This window comes from Equus quagga, chromosome 2 (genome assembly GCF_021613505.1).
Source record: "Equus quagga isolate Etosha38 chromosome 2, UCLA_HA_Equagga_1.0, whole genome shotgun sequence".
In the NCBI taxonomy this organism is placed as follows: Eukaryota; Metazoa; Chordata; class Mammalia; order Perissodactyla; family Equidae; genus Equus; species Equus quagga.
In genome coordinates, this window is record NC_060268.1 from 26,537,654 (window position 1) to 26,560,261 (window position 22,608).

General features: G+C 38.4%; 1 gene segment (V, D, J or C); it reads right to left on the reverse strand.

Annotated features, from left to right (window-relative positions):
• Positions 1–8,687: 8,687 nt before the first annotated feature.
• Positions 8,688–11,212, reverse strand: LOC124235014 (T cell receptor alpha variable 8-4-like). The segment is given in 2 exon segments: positions 8,688–9,037; positions 11,200–11,212. Coding segments are annotated over 2 exon segments (363 nt in total).
• Between the last annotated feature and the right edge of the window lie 11,396 nt (positions 11,213–22,608).

Here is a 22,608-nt window from a genome sequence, read left to right on the forward strand (position 1 = left end):
CCCCCAGGACACTGTTGAAAACAATATAACAATCAGCCAGCACTTGGTGAAGGCTATTGGCTAGGTGTGATACAAACAGAGCAGATAGCTTAACACAAAGATCAGGGGAAAAAAACTGTCAAAGAGAGCTTACCAAAACCACTATCATCCCAGAGTGTCTGAGCACATATCCAACACTGTGTCCTTGGAATAACAACATCATAGGCTGCACACTGTGGGGAAAAATGGTCTTAACTGAAAGAGTCACTAAATAAATAAACCAGCAAACAACAACAACAAGTCCTAGAGGGGGTAGAGAATATACGTGCAGAGTTGATACTATATATGTGGTAGCCTAAAGAATGGCCCCCAAAGATATCCAGTTCCTAATGTATGGGATCTAAAAATGTGACTTTGTGTGACAAAAGGGACTTTGGTTATATGTTTAATTTAAGGATCTTTATATAAATTATCATAGATTATCTAGGTATGCCCTAAATAAAATCACGTGTTCTTATAAGATGGAAGTAGAAGAATATTTGACTCTAGAAGAGGAAGGCAATGCAGCGATGAAAGCAAGATTGGAGTGATTCAAGAAGGAATCATGAGCTAAGGAATCAATAGTGGCCTTCAGAAGCTAGAAAAGGCAGGAAATGGATTCTCCCCTACAGCTTCTGAAGGAATCAATCCTTCGAAGACCTTGATCACAGCCAGTGAAACTGATTTCAGACTTCTTGCTTCCAGAATCATACGAGAACAAATTTGTTTTGTTTTAGAACAAGGTGTCAGCAGAGTTGTTTCCTTTTGTGGGCTGTAAAAGACAATCTCTTCCTTTTCTCTTGCCCAGCTTCTGATAATTTAGTGGCAATCTTTTGTGTTCCTTGGTCTGTAGAAGCATCACTCCAACCTCTGCTTTCATCTTCGTGTGGCGTTCTCCCTGTATGTCTGTCTCTGTGTCCAAAATTTCTCTTAGTATAAGCACATCAGTCATATTGGATTAAGGCCCATCCTAATGACCTTGTAGGGGAGGAAGACATTTCCTCTATCCAAAGTGGGTTCATCTGGGCAGAGAACAAATTAAATTCCCATGAGACAGAATAGCAAGAGAAAATTAAACAAAGCATTATGAGGACCATGGCCCGAGGTCTTTCTTCCCGAAGGAAGAAAGGGCACCAAAGGAGTGGGGTGCACAGAATGGTTATATACCCGCAAACAGGGTGTCATATATGATTCAAATGTCCCTCCCACAATAGTCACAAGATTGTCCTGTCAGCACAGTGCTTGATGGACACAGCAGATAGCGGGTCTGCTATCTCAGTGGGCATAGCAGGAGGCAAGTTTATTGTCTGGAGCTGGGTGGCCAGAGGTGAGTGTAGCAATCAGTTCTCAGCCTAAGGAAAGATGCTTAATCCCTAAAGAAATGTCAACGTTGGGAGGGGGAGGGAAGTCAGTTACAGGAGGTTACCAGACAAGCACAATAAACAAATGCAGATTTAAGTCCTTGCCTTCCCCATTGATTAAGAGTTTCTAGAGACAAAGTCATCTCCTTTCTTCTTCCTGGTGCAGAGAGGGAGATATCTTTACAGATGGAGAGTTCCTGTACACTGTAAATGTCTCCTAACAAAGGGCAAGCAAGTTCCACCCCTCAGAGCCTCCTTCCCTGTCCCGGTTTATCAAAAGCAATCAGCCTCAAATAATCCTCATGCCAAAGAGACATATCTGGGGGGGGCCAAATCAAGGTCCCCACAACCTCATCTTAACTAACTGCATTTGAAATGACCTCACTTCCAAATATGCTCACATTCTGAGGTACCGGGGGTTAGAACTTCACCATATAAATTTGGGGAAGGGACACAATTCTACACATAATAGCAGCCATAGAAAACTATAAATAATGAATTATCTAAAATGTCCAGTTTTTAGCAAAAAAATTATGAGACATGGAAAGAAACACGACAGTATGAACCTTATACAGGAAAAAAAAAAGGGCAACAGAAACTGCTTTTAAAAGGATTGTAATATTGGACTTAGCAGACAAAAATTTCAAAGTAGCTAGTTTAAATGTGTTAAAAAAAACTAAAGGAAATCATGCTTAAAGAAGTAAAAGAAAGTATGATGGCAGCATTTCATAAAATAGAGAATATTTATAAAGAGGTAGAAATTGTTCTTTAAAAGGAACAAAATGGAAATTCTGGAGTTGAAAAGTACAATAGTCAAAATTAAAAATTCACTAATTGGGCTGAATAGTAGATTTGAGCTCCCAGAAGAAGGAATCAGTGAACCTGAAAGTAGTTATACAGAGATAATGCAATCTGAGAAACAGAAAAATTAATGAAGAAAAGTGAACACAGGCTCAGAGCAATATAGGATACTATTAAGATCACCAACATACGCCTAATGGGAGTATCAGAACCGGAGAAGGGAGAGACAGTAGCAGAAAACATAGTTGAAGAAATACAGAATGAGAGATACCTTCATCCCACAAAAGCAATACACTCATTTAAGAAGCTCAATAAATTCAAGTAGGATAAACTCAAAGAAATCCATACGCAAACACATCATAGTAAAAATGTTGAAAGATGAACAGAAAATCTTGAAAGCAAAAACAGAAAAACACATCCTTACAAACAAGGCAACTGTAACAAAATTAACAGCTGATTCCTCAACAAAAACACTGGAGACCGAAGGTAATGGGAAGATATACTCAAAGTAAAACGTAGAAAGAAAAAATACCATCAATGAAAATCCTATAATCAGCAAAAATATCTTTGAAAAATTAAGGTAATACAAGACATTCCAAGATAAATACAAACTAAGAGAATTTATTGGTCCCAGATCTACCCTATAAGAAATAATAAAGGAAGTTCTTCTGGATGAAAGCAAATGACCTCAGACAGCAATTTCCATACACACACACAAAAGTACATTAGAGGTAATTGTTTAGTTAGTTATAAAAGACATTCTAACTGTATATTTATTCTACTTTTATCTCTTAACTGATTTAAAGAAGAATTATATGAAATGATTTCTATATAACTGTGTTATTGGGACTATTATATATAAAAATGTAGTATATTTAACCATAAAAGCACAAAGGAAGAAGGTAGTTGCAAAAATGTACTGGAGCAAAGAAGTGACACTGAAAGGTAACTCGAACCCACAGGAATTAATGAAAAGAAGCAGAATGGTAAATAAGACGTTTAATACAACAAATCCAATAAGTCCATACTTGTTTTCTTTTTTTCTTTCAGCTTCTTAGAAGGCATGAAGTTATAAAGATATAAAGTAATAATTATAACAATGTATTGGTAATAATTATAACAATGATATAATATGAATAAAAATTATAGCACAAAAAAGAGGGAAGAGGAAATAGAACTATAGAGTAGTAACATCTTTATCTCACATCTATTAATTTAGCATAATTTTACAGTGGATTTTAATAACATAAGATGCACGTCATAGGTCCTAATCACTAAGAAAATAACTCTAAAATATAGTGAAAAATAATTAAAGGAGTTAAAATATTATACTAGAAAATATTCACTTAATGGTAAAGAAGGCAGTGAAGAAGAAACAGAGAAGGAAAAAAGACATGGGACATACAGAAAACATAATTAAAATGACATACATAAATTCAATTATATCAATAATAATATTAAATGTGAATGGATTAAACAATCTAACAAAAAGCAGAGATCATCAAACTGGTCAAAAAATTATATACAGCTACGTGCTGTCTATAAGACACACATTTTGGATTCAAAGATAAAAATAAGTTAAAAGTAAATGGATGGAAAAAATATATTATGCACACTGCAAATATAAGAAATTTGGAGTTGCTATATTATTATTAGACAAGATAAACTTTAAACCAAAAATATGTCACTAGAAATAAAAAGGGATATTTTATAATGATAAAAAGATCAATCCATCAGGAAGATATAACAGTTATAAACATATATGTACCTAACAACAGACTCCAAAATACATAAAGCAAAATGGGCAGAACTGAAAGGAGAAATAGCTAATTCAACAATAATAACTGGAGACTTCAATATCTCACTTTCAATAATTGAACAATGAGGCAGAATATCAGTGAGGAAATAGAAAACTTGAGCAACACTATAAACCAGATAAACCCATGACAAATAAAAATGGCAAGCAATAGTATATATTGGAGTATATGAGGAAGCCATTTGGTACAAACCTAATTCAGTCTGACTTTGTTTTTTCCAAAAGGGCTTGACTGTGGCCGTTGAGCATGCATTGTACATACATTTCCTATTGCAAGAACAAAGGCCCTTGAGATAAAGGTGCAACTTCCCTCTCCCTCCCAATGTTGGCATTTCCTTAAAGATTAAGCTTCTTTCCATAGGCTAGGAACTGATTGTGGGGTTCACCTGTGACCACCCAGCTCACCTGTGACCACTCAGCTGGAGACAATAGACTGCCACCCTGCTGTGTTCACTGAGACAGAAGACCTACCTGCTATTTCCATCAATGGCTGTGCCGACAGAGCAGTCTCGCGACTATTGTAAAAGGGACATTTCAATCCTATGTGAAACATCCTCTCTGGGGGTATACAACCACTCTGTGCACCCCACTTCTTTGGTGCCCTTTCTTCCTTTGAGAAGAAAGACCCGGGTCCATGGTCCTCAGATTTCAGCTCAGAATAAACTCACCCGAATTTTCATTTATAGATTGGTTATGGATTATTTTCGTCAACACCCGACACACATTCACCCAACAGCAACAGAATATACATTCTTCTCAAGCATGTAGGGAATATTCACCAGGATAGATCATATCCTAGGACATAAAACAAGTCTCAAGAACATGAATGGGACTTAGTTGAATGAAAGATCGAAAAATTGCACTCCAGCGTGGAACTGGCTCCCTCCTGGAGACTCAAGGTTGGGGGATTGTGCTCCACCTGTGCCGCTCTCACACCTGATGAGAAACAGAGAAACAATCACAGATGATGGTCACTCCTCAAAAGGACAGGTGTCTCATCTGTGCTCATTACAACCTGGGGAGGATCATAGCAAGAACAGCTACATTTTTAAATCCAAAAAACAGGCCCATGTTCTGATAAAAGGATCTTGACTAACCTGTGAATTAACTATATGAGTCATTCTAGTTATTCAAAGTAATGAGAACATAAATGTTATGTATTACTTTTATGCTTAATGAATTCCTATTATTGGAGGATATGAAATATATGGATTGGGACTCTCCTGGAAAACCTAAGACTTGTGGTAAATATTATAGGAAATTTACCTAAAAAGATTGTAAATTGTGAGAAAAAAATAGATCAATTTAGACATTATTTTTACATATCATCCTTGCTGCAGTGTAATGTTTTGCTTTTCTAATTATTGCCTGTAGAAACTTCCTTTGGTTCATGCTTGCAGTTCAGTTCATCTTTTTTTCTTTCTAATTCATCTGTCTTCCTCTTTTCCTCCCCCTTTTACCAAACATAACATTTCTACTTCTATATTTGCCTTTTTTTCCTTAAATGCTCTCTCTTTCTTCTTTTTGGTTTTCTAGTGACAAGAAAGGGACAGAAAGAATATTAAAATATAGGTGGTATTCAATGGATTAGAAATAATTTTGAATCCGTGAAATGGAAGTTCACATTTTCCCGATATATAAAAATCTTAGGTAATAAAAATGAAAAAAATCAGAAAAACCTGATGTCTATACTTTGGAAGTCTCCATCTTCCTTTTTGCTTTATGTGACTCTGTTTGATCCAGGAGACTTTTCTGACGGATGTTGATAGAGATAATGACTTAGATAAAGATAATGATATCAGTAAATATAGATATATGCATTACAGCTATAAGCTTCTTGTACTTGATTAGGGAACAAAGCAAAGCTATTAACTGAAAAGAATATTCAGCAAGAAGCATATTTTTTATGTGCTGATAATGACTAGTTTTTCCCCCACGCAATTATTCTCCCCTCTTTACTATTACTAGCTCCCATTTGCACATTCAGAGGATTTCTCAAATCTTTCAACTACTATTCACAAGGAGGTCCCTCAGGGTAATCTCTGGGTTTAAGAAAGCCTGTTGTGCCTCTTAATGAGCTAAAAGCTTAAGAAAGGAGCACGTCTCACTCAGCAGATATGCATAGCTCAGCCCAGCTGGCTTTTCTAGGGCTGTACCTGTGGACTGACTTGAAGACTCAGAAGTGTCCACAAGGATGGAGAGTACCATAAATAGCACCAGGAGTCCCCACAGTGCCTTTTTATGAAAAATATTATTTTATATAATGTAATTTAATGTAATGATATGAAAACAATCCATTTAATTCTTACCTAAGAACTTACAAATGATGAACATTCTAATGTGATGCAGTTTAGCTAATGTATTTAAGAATTTTCTAGACCTGGACAATACAAACATGAATTAGACACCATAACTTCCTTCAGAGAGATTGTGACATAAAGGGGGAGACAAATATCTTTGTATATGTAATAAAGGCTTAAAGGACGCCATAGGAGAAGCATGCAATAAATACTACATGAACATCAAGACAGTGGCAAGTACTTCAAGCCCATATTACAGGAGACAGCTCAATGGAAGATGTGATACTGCATGTCTTCTATGGAGGTGACAAGAGAGGATAGTAACAAAAGCAGAGATGGGTGATTTTTGAAAGGTGACCCTTTGTTTTAAATACAAGGAACAGAGAAGAGGAGCAGGTATGTGGACGGGGCCGTGAATCACAAACACACACACACATATGTATTAAAGAACAGAGTGTCTGTGTCACTTGGGGTCTGGCACAATCTGTAACCTTTAACAACTACTAACACCATTCAGGCTCATATCTTAACAGTTGCACTTGAAACTGCATTCGAATATCAGAAAAATTTGTGGATTGTGCTGCTGCTGACGTAAAGGGAGACTCTCATTTGGAATTTGGAGAGATTTTAGAGAAGAGAAAAAAAGTTTAATTAACCAGCCCAATCTTTCCTCTCAAGTGGATTCAATATATTTTTAAGTAACAAAATATTGTTTCCCAGGAGTGTTAAGGACCCATTTTCCCACATCTGTTATGTACTCATCTATGGTTCTGAAGGGTGCTCATGAATCAGCACAGTATGCACAACAGTTGCCCATGATGGCTGGAACACTTTGCAGTATTAAACAAAATTACTTTTATTTATTTATTTATTTATTTATTTTGAGGAAGATTAGCCTGAGCTAACATCTGCCTCCAATCCTCCTCTTTTTTCCTGAGGAAGACTGGCCCTGATCTAACATACATGCCCATCTTCCTCTAGTTCATATGTGGGATGCCTGCCACAGCAAGGCTTGATAAGCAGTGGGTAGGCCCGCACCAGGGATCCAAACCAGCGAACCCCAGGCTACTGAAGTGGGACATGTGAACTTAACCACTGCGCCACCAGGCTGGGTCCCAAAATCACTTATAAATTGTATGCATTTATTCTAGATAGATCGTGCATATAGAGTGATATTGATTATTTAATTTAGCAACTAGATGGACATTGAAACTAGAATAGTGAACAGTTTTATTTTTATAAAATATTTCTATAATTATTTTCTAATAAATTCTAAATAAAATTTCAGTTTTGAATGTATCTTATTAAAACTATTGATTGTTAATTATTATTTATATTGTGCTTTTTAGCTTTAGTAGACTATTTTAAAAGAAAAATGACTGTTTTTGAAAATATATGAAAATAATTTTAGTTTGTGCTCTTGTCTCAGACTACAAATAATAGTAATCCTCTGTAAATGGATTTGATGGCAAAAGGGATAGAAACTGAGGACTTCTGTATTTTTACTGAAGTAGAAAGTGAAGTGACCTGCAGACACTGAAGATCAGATGAACTGTTCAAGAGTATTGCAAATGTTTATTAATGGCACTGTGAGAAAAAATAAGTAAAGATGATTAAGGAATCACTAAGTATCATTGGGTACTCAGCAGGTATTAGAGAAGCTGAATTAGAAGGGAGAACAGAGAGAGGTAACCTTGGTGGGTCTGATAAGGAAAGAGTGGGTCACCCATAGAACAACCAACCCTAAGATTCCACATGGAACTTTGGTGTGACTCTGTGTTTAATGCAGAATGCCTGGTACTCGGGGTCACTAGATAAAGAGAGTCTTCTTTCCCTCATAACATATTATCTTTGGAAAGATCACCTTGTGCACAGCCTTAAATGACAGCTTTAATTAGGTCCACCGATCTCAAATATTTTAGTCAAAGAGCTGAAGTCATTTGAGGAAAGAGGCCTCTCAGGATAGTGAAATAAACTAGAGATAATGCAGTTTGAAATAAGAAATTGTCCTGGGTTTTCTGATGGCTTGAGAGATGAGATTAACACTATAAAGCAATGCTCTGATTTGCGTGATACCAACTCACATGGCCAACCTCAAGCCATCTTAGCCTGTCACTATTTCAAAGAACATGGGAGTAAGGAAACTTCCTCCAGCTTGATGAAAATCCTATAGCCTCATTTTCTTCAGAATCCTGACTCTAGAGGATAAAAATGCTGCACTTCAGAAAACAGGACTTTACTTTGCAAAATGGGGGAAAAATAAAAGAAAAATCTAAGATTTCTGTAGGAAAAAAACACTTCCCAGGATTCTGTAGTCTCTGTACTGTTAGCCGTCACGGAACATGCCAACTTCGTAAATATAACTTAGGCTGAGATCTTGAGTCTTTTGAGCTACAGCGTCTCAGGAGGTTTGTGTTCAGCTCCCCCTGCAGTCGCAGGCACTGTGTCACTCACAGCACAGAAGTACTTGGCCGAGTCGCTCCAATGGCCTGAAGATTTCCTCAGGTGGAAGGAGGTGTCACTCCTGTTTAATTCAGCTTCAAAACCTTTGATGACTGAAACACGGCTGTTTCCAGATGTGTACTTCAGGAGAAGCTGGAGTCCTTGGTTGGGATATTGCACGTACCAGAAGAGATACGGTGGAAGAGAAGATGAATACCTGCACCTCAGCTCCAGAGGGGCTCCCTCAGAGACAGTGATGTGGACGTCAGGCTGGGTCACTGACTGGGCTCCGGTCCCTCCTGAAACATCAATGCTGTTTCAGTGAACTCAGCTAAAACAAAAAGTCTCCATTCAGAGTCAAACCGGAACAATGTTCCATTCATGGACAAGGGAGTAAATGGAATGGTACTCACTCAGGAACAGGAGCACCCCAAGCATCAAGGTGAACACCAAGGTCATGGCCAGGCAGTGAATAAGCAGGGAGTTCCTTTCTGGGAGACTCTCCACAAACAAATAAAAATGTGGTGACTAGGGAACTTGACCCAGGTTGCTCTGAGGTTGAGGATGAATGACAGGGGCTTAGATCTCTTCTTAGAGACGTTGTAGGGACTTTTAGGGGAGAGATGCTCTGGTGACAAAACTGCCTGCCTCTGGTGTGAGATTCTTAACATGTCCTTGTCTAAGAAATGTGGTCAGAACAGCTCTTTAAGCTGTAGGAAAAGAAGGGTTTTTGCAGGTTTATTCTGATCTTTTAGAATTTCCTATTTAGACAACAGCACCACCCAGGGGCCAAATAGAGAGCAAAGGAGAAGCTCTTAATGTTCGTGAATCTTCACCTCTTTCCTGCTCTTCTGAGCTTGAATTTCAAAGCATTATGGTTATGTACAGAGGAAGATTTATGTTTTGTAGGTCCTGAAACTTAGAAACTGAGGACTTTTTAAAAGAACACAAAATTATGAATAAAAAATTAGATAAAAATCTTTTTTTTAGAATGAGACATAAAATCTTGACAAATTACAAATTTTAAAAATCAAATACAAACATCATAAAACCTAGAAAATTGCATAATATTTTATTACTTATTCCCCCGACACATTTCTATAATACTTTTTGTTTATGTGTTATTTTGGCTCCAAACTTTTTAATTGTCTCTTCTATGACAGTAAATTCATAGTATTTCCTATATAGAAAAAGGAAGGATAATTCAGTCTGCACTCCTAACATGGACTATCAAACATTATTTTTTAATTTTTATTTCTTTTTCTTTTGTGAGGAAAATTGCCCCTGAGCTAACATCTGTGGCAATCTTCCTCTATTTTGTATGTGGGATGCCACCACAGCATGGCTTGATGGGCAATGTGTAGGTCCACTCCTGGGGTGCGAATCTGTGAACCTGGGCCGTCGAAGTAGAGCGTGCAAACTTAACCACTACATCATCAGGACAGCCCCTTGTGTGTTTTTTCGCTTTTCAATTCACAGTGTACTAGGAAAATGACATAAATTTGGGGGATTATAGCTGAATTTTAGAAAACATCTGTTAAGCTACTATATGCTGTAAGATTTCATTACATTTCAAGTTTGCTTATCCTGTAACAAATCCTAAATATTATGAACTGATGATATTCATTAACCAGTTTATTAAGTCGGTTTTAGTTCCCTATCGCTGTGTAACAAATTACCACGAACTTTGTGACTTAGAACACCCATTTATGACCTTAGAGTTTCCGTAGACCAGAAGTTTGGGCACAAGTAAGCATCAAATTATGTTTATTTGTCTCTAAAACCATTGTACTATTATTTTTTGTTTCAAATCCATGTTTAAACGCAGAATTATGTAATGCATTAAAACTACACTTAGTATAAAAGGATTGAAAACATAAAGAGTATGTTCTCTGACCACAATGGAATAAAATTATAAATAAATAACAGAAGGATAACAAGGAAATCTCCAAATACTTGGAAATGTCTCAAGGGAAATCAAATATACATTGAACTGAATGGAAATGAAATTACAACATATCAAAATTTGTGAGATATAGCCAAAGCCAAAGGGAAATTTATAGAGCTAAATGTAAGTATTAGAAAGGAACAGAAGTCCCTATTCAATCATTTAAGCTCACACCTCAAGAACCTAGAAAAAGACAAGAAAAATTAATTCAAGGCAAGCATTACAAGTAAATAATAAAGATAAAATAAGAAATCAATGAAATTAAAAATAGAATAATAGAGACCATCAGTAAAACATAGCTGGATCTTTAAAAAGATCAGTAAAACTGACAAACTTCTAGCAAAGCAGACAAACAGGAAAATGGGAAAGATGTAGGCAGGCTAACTACGAGTGGGACATGCTATGTGATTTGGTTAGGGGTGGATATTTGCCTTTTTGCATTTGGTCTTGAGTTGGATGAACTTTTTAAACATTATGCTAAGTAGAAGAAGCCATACATATAAGGCGACTTACTGTGTGACTCCATTTTTATGAAATATACAGAATAGGTCAATCCAAGAGACAGAAAGCAGATTGGTGGTTGGGAGGGGCTGGGGGGGAGAGGAAAATGGTAATTGTTTAATGGGTATGTGGTTTCCTTTTGGGGTGATAACAAGGTTTAAAGTTTAGCAGTGGTAGCTGCACAACATTGTGAATGAACCAGATGCCACTTAATTGTGCACTTTAAAAGAGTGAACTGTATGGCTTGTGAATTAATCTCAATAAAGCTACTATTTATACTGAAGTTGATAAAAATCTAAAGATCATAGAATTCATAATTTAACTTCAGATCATTATATCAGGTTTTGTATATTTAATTGCATCTATCTGGAGAGGGAGTCGATTTAGAAAATGCCTCAATGGAAAAAGGATCTTTAGCTTCAAGACAGAACACGTAGTTGGAGCCCCAGCCTCAGAGTTTGGGTGTTGGTGACAGGTGCGCGTTGAGCACTGTGCCTCACGGCACAGAAGTAGGTGGCAGAGTCGCCAGGCTGGGAAGCCACAATGTAGAAAGCACTATGTCTTGAAGTTTTATCCAACAAGGCTTTAATCCTTCCACTTACTTGTTCTCTCTGATTTGACTGGATCAACAACAGAGAAGCAAGCCCTTTCCCAGGGTCCTGCCTAAACCACTGAAGGGAGTAAATTGTGCTATCCGTGTAGCTGCAGTTGAGAGCCAAGCTGTCTCCCTCTCGGACACTCAGAGCTTCAGGACTCTGCTCCACCTGCTGTTTACTGCTCACCCCTGTTCAGGAGAACACAGAGAGAGGGACTGGTTAGTGGCTAATTATTCTACGGAATTAGTTTTAAGTTTAATTTTTTAATCTCTGCAGAATCTCCCAGCAAACCGCACTAGTACAACTCCAAATCCTTCTCTCTCTTCCCTGAGGAGAAATGTCCCAGAGTCTCCCTGATCTTTGCCCATTTCCAGGTCCCTTTAACTCACAGACTAGTTGTAACCAAAGGATGAGCAGGCTCAGGGGTTTGTCCATTCTTCTGTCCCTCAGTCTCACTGAGAAGTGTTCTTATGTCTGTGATATTGACAAGGGCTCATAAGAGAAAGGATCTGCTTTGCTGTCTCATATGTTCAAACATTTCTACAGGAAACACAGAGTCAGCCAGGCCAATGAAAGACAAGTCACACACACACACACACACACACTGATCTGCAAAGAGTGGGAGGTAGAAATGAAAACACTGCCATCTGAGGACCAAGCCCAGCATTGACAGAGAAATGCTTCTCTCTTCTCCGCCTCTTGAATGAAAACAATTTTTAAATATCAAATTGCAGAATATAGCTAAATCTGTGCACAGAGAGAAGTGTATAGCATAAGTGATTATATTAGAAAAGAAGAAATCTAAATTTTTGCTATTCAGTTACAGCTGCTTCCTCCAGATCCCTGGAACTGTGCCCTCCTCTTGCCACCTCAGCCCTTAAGGATTGGTTTCCATTAATTCACACTTTCTTGAAGTCTCTTTGTATCTTTTCTCATCCATTAGATTGCAAAAAGAGTTAAGAATCTTAATACTAATATTCAGTGTTCGCAGTGATGTCTGGAAACGGGCACACACATGTCCAACAGCTGAAGTATAAACTAATAAAGATTTACAGGTGTTATTTACATACATTGGACGACAGAAATTCCAATTGGCTGGGAATTTTTTCTTACAAAGTACCTTTATAAATACATGCATAAATTTTTAGTAGAAAAAAGTGGAAAATAGTATATTATGATATACTATTCACTTGTTAAAAAGAATAAGCAGACAGGGCCAGCCCGGTGGCGCAGCAGTTAAGTGCGCACATTCTGCTTCAGCAGCCTGGGTTCGCCGGTTCGGATCCCATGTGCAGACACGGCACTGCTTGGCAAGCCAGGCTGTGATAGGCATCCCACATATAAAGTAGAGGAAGATGGGCACGGATGTGAGCTCAGGGCCTGCATTCCTCAGCAAAAAGAGGAGGATTGGCAGCATATGTTGGCTCAGGGCTGATCTTCCTCAAAAAAAAAAAAAGAAAGAATAAGTAGACAAATTTTCTGACTTGCAAAGATTTCTCTGACATATTCAATCAAATCACAGTACTTTATATATAAATGTGATCACATTTATGCTTTAAACAGTTTATTTATTATGGATATGTATGTAAATAAAGTAAAATAGTTGAAGTGCTCACAAAACCTTTAACAGTAATTGAGAACTCGTAAGGGATGAATCAAGGAGGTATTAATTTTTATTCCATATACTTAAATTGTTTTAATATTTTAAACATATAAATATTAATTTATAACTGTTTTAACCATAAAAATAGAGAACTTAATGAAAAGTGAAGAAAGCTAAAGAAAAATTTGAAATAAGAAATATTAATATAATTGCCCTTTTCTAGCAAACTTTCAAGATTCAGTTATTACTCAAATGCATGTGCTACAGTTGAAAAAATTGTGAGATCCCAGCCATTTCTCACAGGAATAATGTTCAATTATGAACTTCACATTGGACCTTCCACAAGAAAGAGAATATTAGGTTGGAGAAAGGACACATATCCAGGCTCCTCCTTCTCTCTGCTTTCTCCTTCCAGGCCCGGTTCTTGATTTCATGTAACTTTTCCTTATTTTTTACCTTTCTTTCTTCTTATTTTTCCCCACCTCTTCCATTTAAGAAGCTTACATTTTCGGTGTAATGTCCTCTTTAAATAGAGATTATCTCCCCTCCACACCAGGGAGACAGGTATGGCCCCATCTACACCACTGTGCATCGCTCACAATGGGTTATAGACTGAATTGTGTGCCCTTCAAATTCATATTGAAATCCCAACCCGCAGTCTTTACAGAGGTAATCAAGTTAAAATGTGGTCATTACAATAAACCCTAATCCGATATGTCTGGCACTGTTATGAAAGGGGAAATTTGGGCACTGAGACACGCATAGAGGGAAGATGATGTGAAGAGAGATGATGGTCATCTACAGGCCAAGGAGAGGAGCCTGAAACAGGTGCTTCCCTCTCAGCCCTCAGATGGAACCAACATTGCCAGCACCTTGATTTCAGACTCCCAGCCTCCAGAGCTGTGAGACAATAAATTTCCATTGTTTAAGTCACCTAGTCTGAGGTGCTTGTTATGACAGGCCTAGCAGACTAATGTACTGGGTATGATGCAGCTTCTCACACTGAGGATGTGACTTCCTCACAAAGTACACAAATGTGACCTGAACTCTTCCTCTAAGCATCTTGGGAGAAGGACAGTGAGACAAGTGGAGGCAGCAGGCCCCTCTTCTGATTCCTTGCTTTCAAACACCGTCTTTTCTTAGGCTCAAAACATCCACCAGGGTCAGGAGCACAGATGCCTCCATTACCAGCCTCATACTTCAGGCAGACATTGGAATCCAGGGCCCCTAGCTCAGCCTCTGTGTCAGCACCTGGGCTGGGGGAGGTGACACAGGTGATGTGAACTCACCAAATACATCAACTGAGTCACTCTCAGCACAGCCGCTCACTTGACAACTGTCCCCCTGGGGAATCCCCAGACCTAGAGTCAGCCAGTGAGGTAGTACCTCCTTGGTTGAGATACCTTCCCAGGTTTAGTGGTGTCCCTGGACTAGGGAATAACTAGGAAACAGGCATCACTTCTCAACCCAGGGGTTCCCTAGAGAGTATCTATGAGTTTTAAACTCTAAGAGGCTGAGTCTGAAAGAGGAAGACAAGGACAGCATCCATCTAGAACACTTTTCTTACTGTTTTTTCACAGCTCAAGACAAAGAATATATCTTATTGGTCATCTGATGCTCCAAGGAGCTCAAAAGTTCTTCTTTCACGTTCAGTAAAACCACCATGTCTTATACCATCATGAGAGGATGGAGAAAGCCCAGCTAAACGACAAGAAAAAGGAAATGAGATTCAGATGCAGAGGGTGATATGCTCAAAGTGACTGGAAGGTTATTGTCAGAGTCTGACCTGGAAGCCAAGGTTCCCAATTCTCTGCTCTCCTAAAATGCCTCTAGGGATCATGTGTCTCTGGGAGGACATGTATAGACTGCATGTCCTGGTATAAAGGAAACAAGAGGTCTGGGATGGCACTCGTCCTTACACTCCACAAACCCTGTTCATAACCCACCTTTCCCCATTCTCTGTGTGTGCCTAGTGGTCACGCACAGAGTTGACTGGCAGAGGAGAAGAGAAAGGAGGGAAGGAAGGAAAGGCAGTGTAAGAAAGAAGGAGGGAGTAGTTTTGAATACTTTTTCTTATCTTCTCAAATTTAGGAAAACTGAAAGCGATTGAGGAAAATAATTTCTTTCACATCAAAAAAACTTCTACTTTTCTCTATCACTCCAAAAACCATTGACAAACATAGATCAATTAAGCTTGAAAGTTGTATAGCCACTTCCTGCCTTCCACCCTCTGTGTCATCCTATTTTGAATGGAAAGAAAACTTCTCCGAATAGATTGGGGCAAGGCCAGGAATCACTGAAGGCTGGAAGCTACGCACAGACTGTTCTGCTGATAACAAAGAGAGTAAAATATATCACTGGTCACAGTTTCTGCACAACTTCAATACTGAATGTGAGCCAACCACTCTTTCCCCAACTGATCAGGGATGTTATTGACAGATACAGCAGCCCCTCTTGTGACTTAAACCGTGAATGCCATCATTCAGATCCCAGGCAAGTCCACCTACCTGCTTCTGTAAAGTGTCTTCACAGATATGGAGGGGAACCGCTTAGACGTGCTTGTGATGTTACAGAAAGGACTTTACCAATTTTTGTCATTTGTGCATTGAGAATGATCTCCATCCGGGGCAGGATGATTTTTGAAATATTAATAGAGTCTTTGCTTTTGTTCATTTCTAATGATCTTTCCTCCATTCAGGCACTCGAGTGATTATTTGTTCATCACTTCAAGGAAAGGCCATATCACCTGAAAAGGAAAATAAACATGTCTTTCTTATAATATTATTTCAGAAGTTTCAGCCCTATAGGCAAATGAAGGGAGCTGGCATAAACTACAGATTTAGGAGATGATACAATGAAATAATACACGTTTGCCTACCTGAGACAAAATAAACATCTTCTAAGTGGAGCGAGGGGGAGAGGAAAGAGTATCAAAGAAAAGCAAACAGGCTTTATTATTGATTGGTCCTTTAGAGGGATGATGGTCTTTATCCCCTTACAGCTAACGTGGAAAGAAAACCACAAAACCTCTGGGCCGCTTTCAGTTATTAAACAAATCTCAGGGCAGTCCTGTTTAAAACTTCCTTCTTCATTTCTCTCCTTGCTCTCCGAACTTGAGGCTTGACCCCTGGCTGCAGTGAGGTCAGGAAGGCCTGTACTGTTCAGTCTCTCTGCCTGTTTTCTTTGGTTCTAATTTCCTTGTGGTTTGGGACAAAGAAAAAGATTAATAAGGAGGAAAAAATCCAGCAACAACTTTCTTACTTGCCTGATGTGAAGTTTTGAGTGTTGTTGCTTCCCTGATCAAACACTGATGGTTCTGTGTGGTGAGCAATAGCCAGAGCTTTGCCATTGTCGTAACCAGCTTTTTTCAATGTGAAGTTAAAATGCTGTAAAGAATCCAGAGAGAGTAACAAGATTAACTACAATAATGAAGTAAAATATGTTAAATTTTAGAACAGAGGAGAAAATATGGAGGGATAATTGACATACAGCTTATAAAACATAAAGAGGTTTTATTTTTAGTTCAAGATAAAGAATGAAAAAACTTTTATCCATATTGAAGAATGGACTAAGTTGTCCTGGCTTACTTTTGGTTGAGAAGTCTACAACTGAAAGGCTTGTCTATCCCCTACTCCTCTCTGCTGCTTTTCTAATCACGGATAAATTTCCTTTTGTCATTGCTGAAAACAAAAATCATTACTTTTTTTCTTACTAAAAAAGAGATTTTCTACTAATCAAAATAGGATATGGTTTAATCAAAAATAGGGTGTTACCTGCATACCTCCAGGTGGGGTCCGATTTTCCCTGAACACCTCTATCCAAGGCAACACACAACACCTGCAAGTCTGTATCATCCATCCTCCTGAAATGCTGCAATTTCCAGATTGCAGTGTTTTTCAGAGTAAGATCTCCCAGTCACTTGAACACAATCATCAGGGATCTCACTCAAAGAGCAGACCCCCAGCCACATGCCAGACCTATTGAATCAGAATTTCTTGATGGGAATCAGAACTAGTTCGTTGAAATAAACTCATTTGATTCTTAAATGTACAGGAAAATTTGAAAAGTGCTGTCCAATTGGTTAACTCTAGGGTTTTAATTTTTTAATGTCATTTTCTAGTGCCTGCAGCATTTATTTTAGCTCAGACGTTCCTTCATCTTCAAACATACGTAAGCCTTAGTTTCCTCGTCTCACGATGGGTTAATATCACTCTATAGTTTGGGATTCTTAAATGAGTATGTAAAGTGCTGAGCAATGGACTTGGCATATGGTAAGAATTCAATAAATGCTAATAAAGATGATGATGGTGACAATGAGGGTGACAAAACGAAGGTGGTTGGAAACAAGAATGCCATGGTACTTTTCTGATCTCTTCCCCTGAACACACTGGGCAGACTGTAAAGCTATAAACTCAAAGGGTTAAAATTGGGCAAAACCAGGTGATACGGATAAAAGAATATTTTTGTCTCTCTCCCTAAATCAGGAAGCTTCCACTTCTGCTCCCCTTCTTTCTAAGCCTTTCCTCTTCTCCCCACAAGGGACGGGTGGGGACGGCTGATTCTGTAGTTCAGAGTCAAATGTATGAAATCAAATATACGAAGAACCACTTAGCTGTTAAATTAACTGAATTCATAATTTTAAACTCTCCTGTAAGTGAAACATGATGCTTGGATGGCTTTCACTAGTGAATTTTCTGAAAAATTTTTAAAAATTAATGTTTTTAATAATTAAAAATTAATCCATGTTTTAAAAAAACGTAGATTCTTCTATAGATAGAAAAGAAGCAATAAATTGCAACTCATCTGAGGAATCATTATAATCTTGATACCAAAATCTCACATAGACATTGAAAAGAAAAAATTGAATACTAGTATCATACAGGAACATGGAAACAAAAATCCTCAACAAAATAATAGTAATTCAATGCTGCAACATATGAAAAGGATAATGCAACATTACTAAGCAGATTTTATTCTAGAAATGAAAGTTGGCTTAACATTTGAAAATAAATTTAATTTGCAACATTAATATATAATCATCACAACATAAAGATTTTGATGATTTGATAAAACTCATTCTATATTCATGATAGCAACTCTCAATGAATTATAAATCAAGAGGAACTTACTTAGTAATTAGATTAAAGGATATTTACCAAAAAGTACCCCACCATAGTTAATACTCATGGTGACATATTAAATGCTTTACCCTTGAGTTTGAGAATAAGAAAAATTCTACTCAACTTTGTAGGTAATCCTAGCCTGTTAAGTAGAGCTTGCTACATAATTTGTGGGGCCTGGTGCAAAATGAAAAAGCAAGGCCCCAAGTAAGGCAGAAAAGTCAATCCCTGCTTCCCAGAGGTCTGCTGTCCAGACCTGCAGGGGACTGGTGAGGAGGACTGGAGAGCTTCCAGGTTGGTGAACACGTGCAGGTGCTGGGAGAGTGGTACACCCGTAGAGGGCATTTAAGCTCCACATCCCTTCTCACATCCTTGCCCTGTGTATCTCCTCCATCTGGATGCTCATCTGTATCCTTTATCATGCCCTTTTATAATAAACCAGTAAACATAAGTAAAATGTTCCTCTGAGTTCTCTGAGCCACTGTAGCAAATTAGTCAAACCCAGGGGCTTCCTTGGAACCTCCAATCTGTAGCTGGCTGGTTAGAAGCACAGGTAATAACCTGGGCTTGTGATTGGCATCTGAAGCGGCATCTGAAGTGTGTCTGGGGGCAGTCCTGAGGTTAAAGGAAGTGCAGAGGTTAAAGTCACAGGTCAAAGTCTCAGTCCTTTAACCTGTGGAGTCTGATGCTATCTCTTGGTAGACAGAGTCAGAATTGGGTTGAATAGGAGGACTCCCAGCTGGTGTCCCAGAGAGTTGCTCGATGTGGGGAGAAACCTCCACACATTTGGTGAGAAGAAGTGGCAGAAGTGTGAGTGCTTCATGTGAGTAGTAAAGGAGACTCATAGGAAAGAAAGACACAGTAGGAAGAACTGGGTTTTTCCCTACACAGGAAGGAAAAAGTCTGTTTTTTCTGATACACAGCCTTTTTCATAATGGCTCCAAACTGTAAACAGTCCAAAGACCCAAATGTTTATTTCAAGGAGAATAGATAAATACATTGACTAGAGAAATATGAAGTGGTTCTTCATATATTTGATTTCATATATTTGACTCTGAACTACAGAATCAGCCGTCCCCACCTGTCCCGCGTGGGGAGGAGATGAGGGAAGGCTTAGAAAGAAGGGGAGCAGAAGTGGAAGCAGCCTTATTTATCAAGGAGACTAGATAAATACATTTCATACAGAGAAACTCTACACACCAACGAAAAAGAGCAAACGACTGATACACTAAACACAGTAATGAATTGCAAAGCTGCTATTTTGAGGGAAGGAAGCCAGATATGAGAATATATGCTGCACCATCCTGTAGCATTCAGTCACATGAAGTTCAAGAATAGGTGGCAGAAGTCAGTGTAGTAGTGGTTACTTAGGGTGGAAAATGGGAGGAAGGGATGTTGAATTTGAAGGGGCATGTGGAAATCTTCTGGAGTAACAGAAACGTTCAATATTTAGGTCTGGATGGTATTATATATATATAAACAAGTATAAAATTTCATTGCAGTGTAGGCTTAAGTTTTGTGCACTTTACTTTATGTGTGGTACCTCAATTACAAAAACAAAGAGAGAAGAAAAAGCAAAGAAACAGCATTTTAAAATATTGAGATAAATGTCAGTGCCATCACCTGAGAATTAAAAGCACTTCCATCAGGGAGGCAAGATGAGTGTGCGGAGGAGTAAGACGGAAAAGCGAGTGCTATCTGATTTTGTAAATATATGAGCATTGTTTCAATAAAAATAAAATGTATTTTTAAAAATAAGAGGGACTGCTGAGAATCTCAGAAAACACGAGGACTGAAAAACATACGTTGGCTTTAACACCAAAGCCACTGGTGTAAAGGTGATAACTTATCTTGGAGTGCTGCCAACAGAAGCTAGATTCAAGTGGGGATGAGGAATGGGAGTTGAGGAAATGGGGACAGTAAGTATAGACAACTCTGTCAGCCAATTTGATTATTAAGGAGAAGAGAAATATAGAAATGTGGCTGGTGGAGATGTGGGCTTCAAGAAGACCATATTAAAATGGGGAAGATTCTCTTACAGACATGTGACCAGATTACTACGAGACAGTGCAAAAATAGATTTATTTCAGGGAATAGTGTGTATTTCTGTGCAGTCTCTGTTCAAGTGGCCAAGAATAGAAACCAAGACTCTCCAGATCACAGCTGTGCCTTCTGAATGAAAAATCCCTCTTTTTGTTATCACTTTTTATTAAAATTGCATGTTTTCATTTACCTCTTTTAGTGGTCAAAGTCCCAAGGCCAAAGAGCTCAGTCCCCCCAGAATGTAGTGATGCTTCTTCCTACTCTCCCAGGGGCAGAGCCCTGATTTTGGTCTCATGGGGGGATTTTCAAAAGACCAATATTACAATTGAGGGTAATACTTTCTAAAGGTTTTTACGAGTTAAGAATCCAGGAGCTTTAAAGTGTTCTCGATTGAAGTAATTCAGCCCTTGGAACCAGAGTCAGGAAATTAGAAAAACAGGTGCATTTTCCTTAAGTCTTAGGCTAGGACTCCCAATGGTAGGAACATCTACCCCAAAGCTAAGTAAACCAACTAGGTCATGTGACTTGAAAAAAATATATACAAAGAAGCAGAGCAAGTCATGGCAATGATGGTGACAAATGGCAACAAATAGTTTGACCTCATCTAGAGGTACGCAAGGGCAGCATCTAGTGTCTGGAGAACATTTACTGTACCAAGGTCATTTCATTTGTGCCCAGAAATTGGGATGATGGAAAGGAAATGTACGAGGACACAGAGCTGTGTTAACTGTGATTTTCTTTCAGCACGGACCACCACCCACCCATTACCACTCAGCTTTACAGGACTCGTACCTCTGACCTGGAAATAGTGCCATATGAGGAAAATCCGTAGAAACAGAAAGGGAATTTATGGCACATGCAAACAGAGAGAGTGTTCTCATGGTGATGAGAAATGGATAAATACGAGAAATAATTGATCCATGCTTATCTAACATCATACAAAAGACAGAAGCTCTGGATGTGTTGATGCTGTCAATTAGTTTATTCTTGTTCAATCAACAAATATTTAATGCCCAACCACTATGTGCAAAGTATTGTGCAATGCACGGTGCCTGCGTGTTTCCTGACCCTATGGAGCTCACAGTAATAGGCATAACAGGAATTGTAAAAATCTATACATAAGTACACATACAGCCATAGATAGATAAAAGTATATTAATTGCAACATTTCCTTTTGTCTTGGACTTTGGCGGGAGCCCTCAATACGTGAGACCACATGGAGAGAGACTATAATACATTCTTGGGGATGCTTGCAAATAAACAAAGAAAGACATTTTTTAAACTTTCCTTAGCCTAATATCCACAGTAAAGACACATAGAAAACTGAGAATTCACTAAGAGTCGGAGAGAACAGGAGTGAACTGTGGTGGTGTGGCATTTCCAATCTTCCTCAAGGCAAGTTAGGGACGTTCAAGAGATGGCTCAGAGAGTTTGAAATGAGGACCCTGGAGTTTGGGGGAGTTAGGAGGATCATGCTAGGTTGAAATGATGATTTCTCTTACTTTACTACGTTTAGGGCCAGAATGCTGATTATTCTGCTATTTTTATCTATGTATACACATGACAGATAGGTGACTCATGCTTTTGTAATTGAGTGAAAAGTAAGGGAAAGATGATGAGGCCTGGTAGAGAGATATAAACATGTGAGTCATATAGGCATGATGAGTAAAGTGTCACAGAAAGAACAACATAAGGAGAGAAAATGGCCTAAGGCTAAAGCTTGCAGATGTCCAGCAGTTAACGATGGAAGCGTGTGCAGGAGTCAAAGTGGAAACAGCCCAAGAAGTAGGTAAGAACCCCAGAGAGCAGGTTGTCAGAGAAGGAAGAGAGAGTCTTAAGAAAGAGTAAGTGGTCACAACTCATGTGTCAAAAGTTTCTGAGAGGTCAGCTGTGATGAGAACTGACGATTTCTGTTGGTTTACAGCACAGAAGCCATTAGTACTCTTTTTGAGGGGTTAACTAGTAAAAGAATTAAAGCCAGGTATAGGTCCAGAAATTCTAACATATATGCCCAATACCAGTGTATAAATACGTTCACCAAAAAGCACGTATGAGAGTA